The sequence below is a fragment of the Podarcis cretensis genome (assembly GCF_951804945.1).
Source record: "Podarcis cretensis genome assembly, chromosome: 4".
Classification (NCBI taxonomy): Eukaryota; Metazoa; Chordata; class Lepidosauria; order Squamata; family Lacertidae; genus Podarcis; species Podarcis cretensis.
This window is the reverse complement of record NC_137173.1, coordinates 98,451,985-98,465,730: the sequence shown is the minus strand read 5'-3', so window position 1 is coordinate 98,465,730 and position 13,746 is coordinate 98,451,985. Positions and strand designations below refer to the sequence as shown.

General features: G+C 42.0%; 1 protein-coding gene across 1 annotated transcript in view; it reads left to right on the top strand.

Annotated features, from left to right (window-relative positions):
• Nucleotides 1-13,746, top strand: part of PIBF1 (progesterone immunomodulatory binding factor 1) — a 92,301-nt gene that overhangs the window by 56,567 nt on the left and 21,988 nt on the right. The window contains exons 12-14 of the mRNA XM_079972638.1: nucleotides 33-183; nucleotides 3,814-3,904; nucleotides 12,177-12,279. Coding sequence (XP_079828764.1) covers nucleotides 33-183; nucleotides 3,814-3,904; nucleotides 12,177-12,279 — 345 coding nt within the window. The remainder of the gene's footprint in view (nucleotides 1-32; nucleotides 184-3,813; nucleotides 3,905-12,176; nucleotides 12,280-13,746) is intronic.

Below are 13,746 nucleotides of genomic sequence, written 5' to 3'. Positions count from 1 at the left end.
GTTAATTAACTTTCATTTTAATTTTCATATAGGTTTTAACCAAAGAATTTTATAATCTTCAAGCACTGAGCGAGAAACGGATTTCAGAACTTCAGGCACAAAACTCGGAGTACCAGGCAAGGCTTGACACGTATGAAAAGCTAGAAAAAGAACTTGATGAGATAATCATGCAAAGTGCAGAACGTAAGTTCTTTTAATTTACCCTGTTTTTCCTGTAGTGCACTGTGTTGGAATATTTTTATAATCTGATCACTGTTAATGAGATCTGGAAAATTTTAAATCCCAGGAATTTTTAGTAGATATTGAACATGCAGCAGTGTAATATTTAACATCAAATACATATTTTATTGTGCTTTAATTGGCAGTGAGAATATTTATTTCATTTTGATTATCTCCTTAAATTACTTTATAGTAAATACTTTTTACTGGCTCAGATTCCCCCGGGGCCTAGGATCCAGACCAAGGAAATAAATGGTTTATTAGTTATGTATTGTATTGTAGCAGCTCTGGTCCAAAGATGATTTTGACTTTGCATTATCAAGTAGAGAACTTTAGATAGAACTCTTTAACATAATGTAAATGTGAATTATCCACTTTCGTGTTAATAAGTTTAAAATGCAAAGATAATTCATTTATTTTTTAACAGTCATAACAATAAATCAATCAGACATTGAACACATAGATCATCCAGTTAGTAACAAAACGCTTAGACTTTCTGGAATCTCTTTCCAGTTTCCATTCTCTGATATTCATACTAGCGTATACCCATCTTTCATTCTTGTCCAGAGCTATTTCAAGTTACAATTTGAAATATTATAAGAAAAACTTCAGGTATGAGAGGCTAATTTTTGTGTGTAAGAAAATACTTTAAGAAGAAATTTACTGAGGGAATATATAACATCATATGGCCCATTCAGTGGCCTTTTGACAAGAGAAAAAAATAGAATAAGCAGCATATATCACAAGTTGAAGTTTTTGCAAGATGGACTATCTACTCTTTCTTATCGTCATTATTAATAACACTAAAACATACACTTTGCATGATGACTGTACAATAGTTGTCTTGTGGTTTTAAAGCATACCAATTTAATCCAGAGAAATATGCAGCAACAGCAATGTGTGCAGCCTAATTTTTCTCTCTCCTTACAATCTTCTATTTATTGTCTATACTTGGCAAGATCAGACTCTGCCAAGCAAGCTTGGCATTTGTTTTGATAATATAATAGCTCACATTTCAGTAGTATGTGTGTGAACAAGTCTTACTATAATGCTAATGTATATGTACTATTTTGATTGAAAATACTCAGAAATATCACTTTGGTCTGTTTAAGATCCACGTTGCTATATTTTCTGTTGTCAAAAGGCCTATTGATGGAAACTGCATGTATGTTTTTATAGTGTTCGCTAGAGCTTGCAGAGAATATATATATATATATATATATATGCATTCAGATTTGAGAGACTGTTGCCAAAAATATTTTGTCCTGTACATTTTGTGCTCGTAATTATTCCCCTTACCATGTATAATTATGCTGTTGCATATGCTGCCAGGAAAAAGAACACTCACTCCCAGAGCTGAAGAGTGCTTGTTTTCTCCTTTATATCTTAGAACAGGGCGGGAGATATTATTAATGTATTTCACGAATGAATGGCTCTTTAAAGGGAACCAACACTAACAGTCTTCAGAAATGACACATTGATATTGCTGTGAGACGTAAACATTCAGCGTGCTGTCTTTATCATTTGCCCACTATTGCAAAGGGCATGATCCTACTCACCTCTTTTGGGAAGCCAGGGTGTAGAAGTTGTGTCCATGAAATAAAGCTGGCCTGGCCTATTCCATGTCTCCCTTACCAACTGAGCTTGGCTTTGAGGACAATGCACACATCTTTTTCAGTACATGTGCCAAACAACCTCCCCACATCCATCCAGTGCTTTACCAACTGCACTGGCTCCCGGTAGAGTACAGGGTCAGGTTTAAGGTGCTGGTTTTGATCTTTAAAGCCCTATGCAGCCTAGGACCCACGTACCTACGGGACCGCCTCTCCTTGTATGCCACGCGGAGGACCTTAAGGTCCACAAATGACAACACTTTGGAAGTCTCAATGAGGTTAGATTGGTCTCAACTAGGGCCAGGGCCTTTTCAGTACTGGCCCCGACCTGGTGGAATGCTCTGTCACAAGAGACTAAGGCCCTGCAGGACTTGACATCTTTCCACAGGGCCTTAGTCTCAGTCTGACCCTTATGTTTCCCTCCCCTTATGGTTTTGATCTATGGGCTACTATTAAAATGAGGCTGCATTTTAAATTGTATTTCAACCTGCATTTTAAATTGGTTCCCGCCCCCCATTAAGTTTTTATTGTAATTTTACTGGTGTTAACCACCCTGAGCCCAGCTTTGGCCAGGGAGGGTGGGGTATAAATAAAAATATTTTTTATTATTATTATTTCCCAACTTCCTTTTGTACCCAAAGCCTGGTATATTGCTGCAAGCATGGCTTGTCTATCCCACTCTGTCCTCCATGTTTTTGGTGTAATTCTTGAGGTTCTTTTGATTCACAACATCTGTGAAATTTCAGTATTTACCAAACAGTACCAATTGGATAAGGGACGCTGGTGGCGCTGCGGTCTAAGCCACAGAGCCTAGGGCTTGCCAATCAGAAGGTGCAGCGGTTCAAATCCCCGCAACGGGGTGAACTCCCATTGCTCGATCCCAGCTCCTGTCAACCTAGCAGTTCAAAAGCACATCAAAGTGCAAGTAGATAAATAGGTACCGCTCCGGCGGGAAGGTAAATGGCATTTCTGTGTGCTGCATTGGTTCGCCAGAAGAGGCTTAGTCATGCTGGCCACGTGACCTGGAAGCTGTCTGTGGACAAACGCTGGCTCCCTCGGCCAGTAAAGCGAGATGAGCGCCGCAACCCCAGAGTCGTCCACGACTGGACCTAATGGTCAGGGGTACCTTTACCTTTACCAATTGGATAATTGGCTTTTTGTTTAATTTAAAGCATTTTGAATCCACTCCTTAGCAAAAAAGGCTCTTAGAGTGGCTTATGAAAATCCAAGGTAAGACGATCCCTGCTTCCTATTTTTTAAAAATATAACACAAGGGAAAAGGGATGGGGGGGAAAAGGCAAAAAGCAAGCTCAGGCACCAGACATTTAAAGTTAACCAACCAACTGGAACGGAGAAAGTTCAGGAAGACATTTTGAACAGCTGCCATCAGGTGACAGTTGAAGGAGAGGCCAAGACCATAAATAATCATGAAGAAAAATAAGTTACCGTATATTACTATATTTGTAAAATAATAATTATATAGTACAGTATTACTGTATAATTAGTATTAGCATATTAGAATAGAGATTGTTGGGGCGCAATAAAACCAGCAAGGCCAAAGTTCAAATCCTATGAAGCCATGAAGTACACTGGGCAACAAATCTCTCATTTCTGTCAGCTGTACAATAGCTTCCTACGTACTATTTTAAGTTAATTGACTGAATATATACTGAGTCCTGGATTCGTCATCTTATTTATTTCCATTTGTTATTTACCCTAATCCTTGTTAGTTAAAAATCAGCTAGCTGGGCCCCTTGTCTATCTTCAACCTTCATTTCTGTGTACTGTTTATTTTAAAATATTTGAAAAAAAGGAGTATTCTTATGGAGAAACTAAAATGAACAATTCCATTAGCATAACCTGAAGCCCCCTGATCTTTCTTACACCACATGTGTACATATAATTTATAGAGCTGTTCAAAGGTATGACTTGTTCTCTATTTCCTAGATGTTCTACTGAAGATTATTTTGTATTTTTATAGTTGAAAGTGAAGAAGAGGCAGAAAGAGTTCTGTTCTCTTATGGATATGGTGCAAATGTTCCCACAACAGCCAAAAGGCGGTTGAAGCAGAGGTAAGGACAATACGAACTTGCAGATGTGTTAACTCCACTTCCTTTCCTTTCTCTTTTCCTCTTAAGAAAGGAAAAGTGTCTCCATTCTGCAGACAATTGCTAATTGTGTCTTTTCCTCTGGTGAGTGGATGGCGTTACTGACTAACCATCTTTTCGGTCTTTGTCTGCATTGCTTGTTGCACTCTGTGATACAGGACATGTGGAAGGGGGGTATTGATGTGTAGAGAAGGGTGTTGTCATGGAGAGATAAATGTGACTTGATAAGCTTGTCACCTTTCCCAAGCTCATAATTTTGTGCAGCTAAGCAGTTGTAAATGGCCCTTTCATAATCGTCATAATCAACTTGCTGCCTTTCTAGCATGCTTCCTGCCTTTAAAAACATTAAAGTATTTAAAATATCTTTTGTTAGTGCATTAATTCTTACTAAAGCTAAAACTCTATGGTAATTGGCTCTGTGTGTGTGTGTGTGTGTGTGTGTGAGAGAGAGAGAGAGAAAGATTCAGTTTTTAAATGTGTAGTTTTTAAATATATATATAAGTAGACAACAGTTTTAGGTCAGCACATGCACATTAACATCTAAAATGGACACAATTTTTTAAAAAATGTATAAGAAATTTCTTATATATAACCTATTACTTCATAGTTGATGCATACTGCCTAATGTTATATGTTATAGTTCTGCATTGCAACATACAAAAATAAAATTACCGTATTTTTCGCCCCATAGGGCACACCGGCCCATAGGACGCACCTAGTTTTTTTGGGGGGGAAATAAAGAAAAAAAAATATTTTCCCCCCAAGACGCGGGGCTGGGGTGGGGGAAGCCCGAGCCTCCCCCGACCCCAGCCCCCAGAACAGGCAGCTGTCCGCAAGCCTTGGGAGACCGGCGCGACTTCCCGCCGGGCTCCCACGGCTTGCGGTTATCTGCCTGAAGCCCAAACCAGGTCGGGGAACAGCGGGATGGTGGCGCTCCGCCTCCCTGCTGTCCCCCGAGCTTGTGCGGCTGGCGCAAGGGATAAGCGCGCTTCTCCCCCCCGCCAGCCTCCAAACCAGGTCGGGGGACAGCAGGATGGCGCGCTGTGCCTCCCCGCTGTACCCCGAGCTTGTGGGGCTGGTGGCAGGGATAAGCGCGCTTCTCCCCGCCGCAAGCCTTCAAACCAGGTCGGGGAACCAAAGCCCGGGGTGCGCTGTGCAGCACGCCCCAGGCTTCGGGGTGCAGGCTGCTATCCGCAAGCCTAGGGAGCCTGACAGGAACTCCCGCAGGCTCCCAAGGCTTGTGGAGAGCTTCCTGAAGCCTGGAGAGGAAGAGGGGTCGGTGCGCACCGATGCCTCTCGCTCTCCAGGCTTCAGCGAAAGCCTGCATTCACCCCATAGGACGCACACACATTTCCCCTTCATTTTTGGAGGGGGAAAAGTGCGTCCTATAGGGCGAAAAATACGGTAGTTTTATCAACCATTAAAAAATTGAAAATATAATGCTGTATGTCAGGTTATAATGTGAATCCCAGTGAACGAAACAGTTCACATAAAATCAAGAATTCCTGCATGAGTCAGAAAATAAAATTTGGCTTGAGTGCCATGCATCACATGTACTTCCCACCCCCCCTCTTAATGGAGCCAGAGCACCGAGGAACAAATTCTAGGAGTAAAGAGGGTTTGTTTGTTATCCATTCTGGCTTCAATCCTATTTCAGTGTAGGAGAAAAATCACAACCTGTATTAGTACCACAATAATGGGTTCTTCTATCCTATGTGGGGATGCTAAACATTTTAAGGATCTAACTAAACTGCAGAGCACATAGACCCAGTACAGATGTAAGTAATGTTCCCTGACCACCTAAGGTGGTGTATGAATTTTATGAAATAAATAAATAGATGAAATAATCATCGTTAAGAGATCATGAGTTTCCACTGGGCTTGCACAGTCCTCCCCCCTCGCATGTGAATTATCCCCTTTTTCTGGTGAGTTGATCATGGTTGGCAATATATGTGCACCTTTACCAGTCCAAATGCTAACCGTGACAAACTGCAAACCAGAGTTTGAATCATGGTTATGGTAATCACTGTATTTTACACCTGCGTGCTTAGAAGCGTGCCCAGTGCTCTTAGCAAATAAATCAACAAACAAACAGAATATAGGCGTGTGATTACAGTGCAAAAGAAATAGGGAATTTGCAGGTGGAAAGAAGGAGAGGAAAGGCGCCCCAAGGCCACGGGGCATTCCTGATCAACTTTTGCACTTCCCGAACCACACCCCCCCCATGTAAAACAAAACCAAATGTGTCACCAGGGCTGTATCTCTCTTTGCACTGCAAGTTTGAGGTCTTCCTTGCATGGCAGGGTTTTTCTGTTTCATTAACCAAAAACCGCACCAGGGTGGCCAACAGCAATTGCTTTCCCCCGCCCCACACCCCATGTTGCAGCAAGCCTATTCCTCTTCTACATTTCATGACGGTATCATTCCGCTGAAATGACTTAGCGCTAGGGGAGTGGTGGGACTGTTTTTAAGGTCCTAGCCGGGCTCAGTGTGGGGGAAACTAACATGTCTGACATCCCAGTAGCACCTTAGAGACCAACTAAGTTTGTTCTTCGTATGAGCTTTCGTGTGCATGCACACTTCTTCAGATGCACACATGCACACGAAAGCTCATACCAGTAACAAACTTGGTTGGTCTCTAAGGTGCTACTGGAAGGAATTTTTTCATTTTGTTTCTACTACGGCAGAACAACACGGCTACCTACCTAAGTCTGGCATTGTAGTCAATTCCACTTGAAGGAAAGCATATCTGACATAAGGTAAACTGATAGATTTGGCTGGAGTTCCCGCATTATTCATCTATACAAATCAATGCTGAAAAGCAAAACCATATCTGTTCTGCTGTAGTAAGTCAGCATTTCTCAAGCTGTTGAAAGCTCTGCTTGTTTAGAAAATTAAACCAAGAGCAAATTTCACCACACGTCTGTCTATGGCTAGTTGTCTGTTTTCCCCCTTAACGTCTCACACAGCACATTTCAACTTCAGCTCATGCTGCAATAAATGCACGTTACTTACATACACTGTTCTTTATTGCACTAAGTACAAGTAAACATTTCCCAAAGAGGTAATGACTGTTATAAACTCTCTCTTCCTGGGCACACTGAAGTATTGTGCACATTCCAAGAGGCCTGCTTGTTTGAAACAGAAAACCATTTACCTATGCTTGACTGAACTTGAGCATATAAAGTGTTCATTTCAGTCAAATTTGGTTTGAAAACAGCAGAGAAGACTTCCTGGCTATGCATTTTTGATGTTTCGTATATAAACTCCAGCTGAAAAAGCAAAACACAAAATGTTTATTTTTATCCATTAAAAATTAGCTTTAAACATCTGAATCAGCATGAGAGAAGTTTTGAAAACATAATTGTTTTCTGCATGGTATGTATATTGCTTGCATAATTCTTGGTCACATTGCTGATTCACGTTATACACAACAGGCACATTTATTTTATACAGTGGTACCTTGGAAGTCAAACGGAATCTGTTCCGGAAGTCCGTTTGACTTCTAAAACATTTGGAAACCAAGGCACCGCCTCTGATTGACTGCAGGAAACTCCTGCAGCCAATCGGAAGCCCCATCAGATGTTTGGGTTCCAAAGAACATTCACAAACTGGAGCACTCACTTCCAGGTTTGTAGCGTTCAGGAGCCAAAACGGTTGAGACTCAAGGCATTTGGGATCCAAGGTACAACTGGAGAGAGAGAGAGAGAGAGAGAGAGAGAGAGAGAGAGAGAGAGAGAGCTTCTTGTGACATCTGGGTCTTCAAGCTGGCTACTAAAGGCGTGGACACTCTACCGCTACACTCTACCGCTTCTTTCAAGCTGGCACACACTACCCCATCTCACATTTACCACACCCCGTACCCAACCAGTCAGCACTGCTGGCTGTCTTTCCATCAGCCATGATGGACAGAGGTCCAGAGCAGCGGCGTAGCGTGGGTTGTCAGCACCCGGGGCAAGGCAAGTAATTTGCGCCCCTAACCTCTAACCTGCCGCCGCTGCCAGCTTCTTCTTGCTGCTGCCTGGGCTGGGGTATTTACGGTAAGGTAGCCATGGCGGCGGCGGAGGGTCCGTGTCAGGTGATCTGAGGCGAGTTGCCGCTGCTGCCCAAATGACGCCGCTTGCCCGGAGGAGGAGGAGGGCAGAGAGGCGAGGAAAATGCAACATGGCCCAGGAGCAGCGGGGGTGGGGGCGGGGCTGTGAGGAGGGGCTGCCTGGCACGCCCTCCGCGGCCCTGACGCGCGGGGACCGCGGCGAGCGCTGAGAGCCGCTGCCTGCCAGACGCCTTCAGCCCGGACGCGCACACAGTTCGTCGGTTCCGCGAGACATGGGGCTCTGGTACAGCCTGCGCCTGAGGCTCTTCGGCGACTCCGGAGGCGGCGAGCGCGCCCCCCCCCCCGATGTTGCGCCCGGTGCGGCCGGCCCCCCCTGCACCCCCCACGCTACGCCACTGGTCCAGAGGATGTATTAGATGCAAAGCAACAAGTTTCTTGTCCATATCATCTGGCCACATGAATTGAAAATTATCTTACAAGACAGAGGAGTTGAGCAACCTCATGACCACACAACAGAGCCTTAGCCTGGGAAATGCATGTTCTCCCGTGCATTATCAAAGTTCCCATGTCTACATTAAACCATATATCATCAAAGCTTGCTTCACATTAAATGGCGGATTTGGAAACTGAATAAGAGCATCTAGTACCTCATTCAGGCATATACTCAGTTTTCTTTAGAACCCAATTTTAATTATTTGTTTGAAGCACTTAGCCAAAAGGTTCCCACAGTAGCTTGCAAAAATGAATCACGAGACATTTATTGCAGCAACAAATGTATATGTCAGGTAGAAAGTGCCAGCTGCAGTGCCAGTTTACTGTTGCAAAATATTTTTCTTCATTAAGGGGACATGTTAGGAAATCCGGAGGATCTGAAGCCTCCCTGTTGAACACCCCATTTTTCAGTTGCCAACAGCATAGTGGCAAGTTTCAGTGCTTGTAACACAGAGGATTGGATAGACAGCTCTCCCTTTCCATAAACTGAGAGGGAGATCCACTTTATTCTGAAGGCTGTGAGATGCCCTCCCAGTGACGCAGGATTCCACTTTGATTATCCTCAATTTGATGAAAATGATTTACAGGTGGTACATGACCCCAGTCAAGCTTGTGAAGATTTATCATCTGCCCAATAATAAATGTTGGAAATGTAATGAGACTGAAGGCACCTTCTTTCACCTTTGGTGGACCTGCCCAAAGATCAAAGCCTTTTGGGAAATGATTTATAATGAAATTAAGAAGGTACTTAAATGTACTTTCCATAAGAAACCAGAGGCATTTCTCTTGGGCATGGTCGGCCAATTGGTGTCAAGGAAGGACAAGACTTTTTTTATGTACGCCACTACAGCAGCAAGGATTCTTCTAGCAAAGTATTGGAAGACACAAGAACTCCCCACACTGGAAGAATGGCAGACGAAAGTGATCGACTTTATGGGACTGGCAGAAATGACTGGCAGAATCCGTGACCAAGAGAAGGAGACGGTGGAGGAAGACTGGAAGAAGTATAAAGTATATCTTAAGGACTGTTACAAAATTGAGGAGTGCTAAAATGTCAAGGGGAAGGAAGACGCAGAATTACAGCTGAAATTGTTTGATGACTTAAGGTGAAATTGAGAAAGATAATAAGTTTAAATTTAATTGGCAAAAAGGGTTGCTGAAAAACTGTAAAATAAGGATGCAAAAAGGGTGAGGTATGGGGAAGTCCGAGAAAGGAGGTTTATGAAAATGAGGTTAAGAAACTACATTTGTATGTTTGCATGTTGTTGATGTTTGCATGTTGTTGTTGACTTGTTTTAAAATTGGAAAACTAATAAAAATTAAAAAAAAAGAAAAAAGATTATCCTCAATTTGAGACAGTGGTGTTTAATATATCATTATGTTAAATATATACTCAATGAGGAAGAGGTAAAGACTTCCCTAGGTATGGAAAACGTACTCAAACATCAACATTTTACATAGTACAGTAAAAAGTTTAAAACTGGCAAATTTTCATGGAGTAATTGTGGAATCATCTTGAAATTCATTTCAGGAATGTATAGATTTTGTACAGATCATTCCATTTTGCTGCACATGCACATTCACTAAACAGGTAGCTGGAGGGGAAGGTCTGGATTATGCCCTGCTACTGCACCCAAATAGGTTATGGGTGCTCAGCGCATGATCTCAAACAACAGGAATGCCCACACAGCCCCAGTTCTGCCCATAAAATAGTACTGAAGCCATTGCATTCCTGCCAAAGTAAATTAAGCATGTTTGAAGTTACATTGAAATTTAATGGGACTTTATATCTGTCCAAAGGGTAGTTTTGTTTCACTTCAAAACAACAAACCTAAAAATGATAAAGTTACACCCCAAGAAAGAGATTTGTAGAGATTTCTTATTGTGCAGCTTAAGTGTCTAGACTACTGGTGCTTCAACAAGAATATAGCTATTTGCCTTTTTTTCTGAATATAGAAAATACTATCAATTTTTTCATTTATTTGCTAATAGTTCACTCACAGGACACCATATCAACTACATAAAATAAGCAAACTTTGCATTGCTCAATATTTTGTTTCATGTTTTTCTTAACTTTTTTTAAAAAATACATTACTTCATGTGTTTACTTCATTGGTTTTATAATTTACTATGACTTAGATAAGTGCAAGCTGGAGAGATGTTTTTCTGTAATTACTGCCTAAAGGTAATTTTGTGGTCCATAGATGCTTTCTGATAATTATCTAAAACGCAACAGATAAAGGCAGTTGCTGTTGTAAGCAAAGTAATATGATTATGCTATGGGAAAGAAGGGGAAATATTGAATATTATTGTTCTAACCCAGTTAAAGCTGCATGTGTGGCCTATGGGCTTCGAACAGTAGAGATGGGAAAGAATCCAGTTCAGCCCCCAAACTAAAGCAGGTTCTTCCACACCCAAACATTTCTAATATGTTTTAAAGCAGTCTTGAAAATAAGCCCACCAAAATACTTTACTAACCTGGCTTCTCACATACAGCCCACAAAGGGAAGAGGCAGCACGTTTTCAGAAGTTTCTTTGCCTTTTTGTATGGAGGCTTTTTACCTTTTACAGGTGGGTTGACTTAGGCCCCAAATATCTGAAAGCCCACCTCCTTCCCTACAGACTTTTCAGGTCTTACGACCATCCTCATAATTTGATAATTGGGGAGGGCCTTCTCTGTGGTAGCTCCTCCGCTGCGGAATCCCCTCCCCACAAGGAGGCAACTTCATAATGTCGTTCACACCATATCCTGAAGATGCACCTCATTATCCTGACCTTTCATACCTGGGATGGATGGATGGATAGATAGATAGATAGATAGATAGATAGATAGATAGATACATACATACATACATACATACATACATACATACATACATAGGGATGCAGGTGGTGCTGTGGTCTAAACCACTGAGCCTAGGGCTTGCTGATCAAAAGGTTGGCAGTTCGAATCCCCGCAACAGGGTGAGCTCCCATTGCTCAGTCCCAGCTGCTGCAAACCTAGCAGTTCGAAAGCATGCCAAAAAGTGCAAGAAGATTAATAGGTACCGCTCCGGTGGGAAGGTAAACAGTGTTTCCGTGCGCTGCTCTGGTGTCGCTGTTCCGTTGTGCCAGAAGCGGCTTAGTCATGCTGGCCACATGACCCAAAAAAACTATCTGTGAAGTGGACACACGCCGGCTCCCTCGCCTGTAAAGTGAGATGAGCGCCGCAACCCCAGAGTCATTCACGACTGGACTTAACTGTCAGGGATCCCTTTACCTAGATAGATAGATATCCTATTCTATTCTAATAGTTTATTTAACAAAAATTGTGTACCACTTAATTGTAAAAATAGCCTCTAAGCAGATGATTTGCAGCCTCTCTTTACTGTTTTTAATACTGGTTTGTTAAAATTGTTGTAACCTGTCCTGGAACTTCATGGTGAAGGATGGGTAAGAAATCTAATTCATGATTATCATAATCAGGTGACTGACCATTGTTTTGTTCCGTTGTGGCACAAATGGAGAGCTGACATGTTGTTCCAGAAACGTCTCTATAGCAGAATTAACAAAACATCTTTGCAACTCATATTTTATTGTCTTGTTTTGCATGTTAAAGTATTAGTGGAAAGTGTGGATAAAAGTAGGTGGCTTCATTTGTCATATTTGGAAGACAGATCTGAAATGTACTTTCCCTCCGTTTTGGCGCAGTGTTCATTTGGCAAGAAGATTGCTGCAGCTAGAAAAGCAAAACACGTTGCTTGTAAAAGATTTGGAGCATCAGAAGGAACAAGTTGCCCAAATTTCAGAAGAGGTACACAACTCTCAACAATATCTATACGTGTGTGTGTGTGTGTGCGTGTGTGTGTGTGTGTTCCATACATCTTGAATTGGCATTTTTAAGCAACATTTTTACTGCATTTGTTATGATTAGCCAACTGAAGAAAGCATGCACACTAACCCTTTTCAGAGCAATTTATGTTGTATTAAAGCAGAGATCAAAATACAGATTAGTGTGCAGACTAAACAAAAATGCAGACTAGACAGATAAGTCTCTGTTTTCTGAGCTGGGGAAGAACTAGCAAAACTGGTTCAATGTTCTGGAGGTTTCCCTCCCCCCACATGTAATATTGCTGTTTTTATATAGTTTCTTTTAGATTCCTTATCCACTAAAACATACATATCTGAGAAGTCACTAGCTTTCCCAGATTTCTCTGGCTCTTGAGATTTTTAGCATACAATGTTCGTTAACTTCTGATGCAACTGGTGAAATAGCAAAATTCTTTCTGAACTTACCAGTCTTTAAAAATCTGCTTTTAACCGAAATTTATGGAGTGTTCTTTTACTGATACTCTGGTTGTTGCACCTAAAGCAAAAATCATAGAATTGTAGCATTGGAAGGGACCCTGAGGATCATCTAGTCCAACCCCCTGCGATGCAGGAATCCTGCCCACAGCTGGCCCTGGATGGACTTGAACCACCAACCATCTGAGTAACAGCCACACACACTAACCCATTGTGCCATGGGGGTGGGGAGCAAATTGCCTATAGCCAAAACACACTGGGTTCCATAGTGGGTCATAGAATCATAGAGTTGGAAGAGACCACAAGGGCCATCGAGTCTTGCCAAAGTCATTTTTCATGACAAAGTCATTTTTCAAGACCATCAGGTGGTCTTGCCAAAGTCATTTTTCATGGAACCCCACAACCTCTTTCTATTTTATTTTAATTTTTTACCTTGCACATAAAGCTAAATGTGTGCAAGTTAAATGTGCATATGTTGCAGGCTTGCTGCATAAAGAAGGTGCCTTATACCAAGTTATACTCCCCCATCCCTGCTGAACCAGGACCCAGCCAACTGAGCCAAGCCTGGTGGATTGTATGCCCTGAGAAAGGGGCGTCCAGGGGTGTGGCCAGAGAGTGGGGGCTTAGACTGGTCAGCTCTGTCACATGACCTGGCAGCCCGGCATAAATTAAGCTAGCCAAAAGGGTGGTGTAACTCAGATACTATTTTAGAGGCTTGTTTTCCCTCTGTAAGACTGAGATCTGGGATCTGACACACCCATTTAATTTACACCAGCTTGCTTTACGCCAGCTTCTTGTGCATAGGATTGCTCCCTAAAGGCTTTTTACAGTGTTAGCAAGCTGTATGGGAGCTAAATACTCTAAAAAATGAAACTTTAAAAATTCCAAGGTTAGCATCCATTTTACTGATCTCTCTAGATTTGCCTTAGGAAGTGTTTGCTATATTATATAAGTGTTTGCTATATATATGTTATAC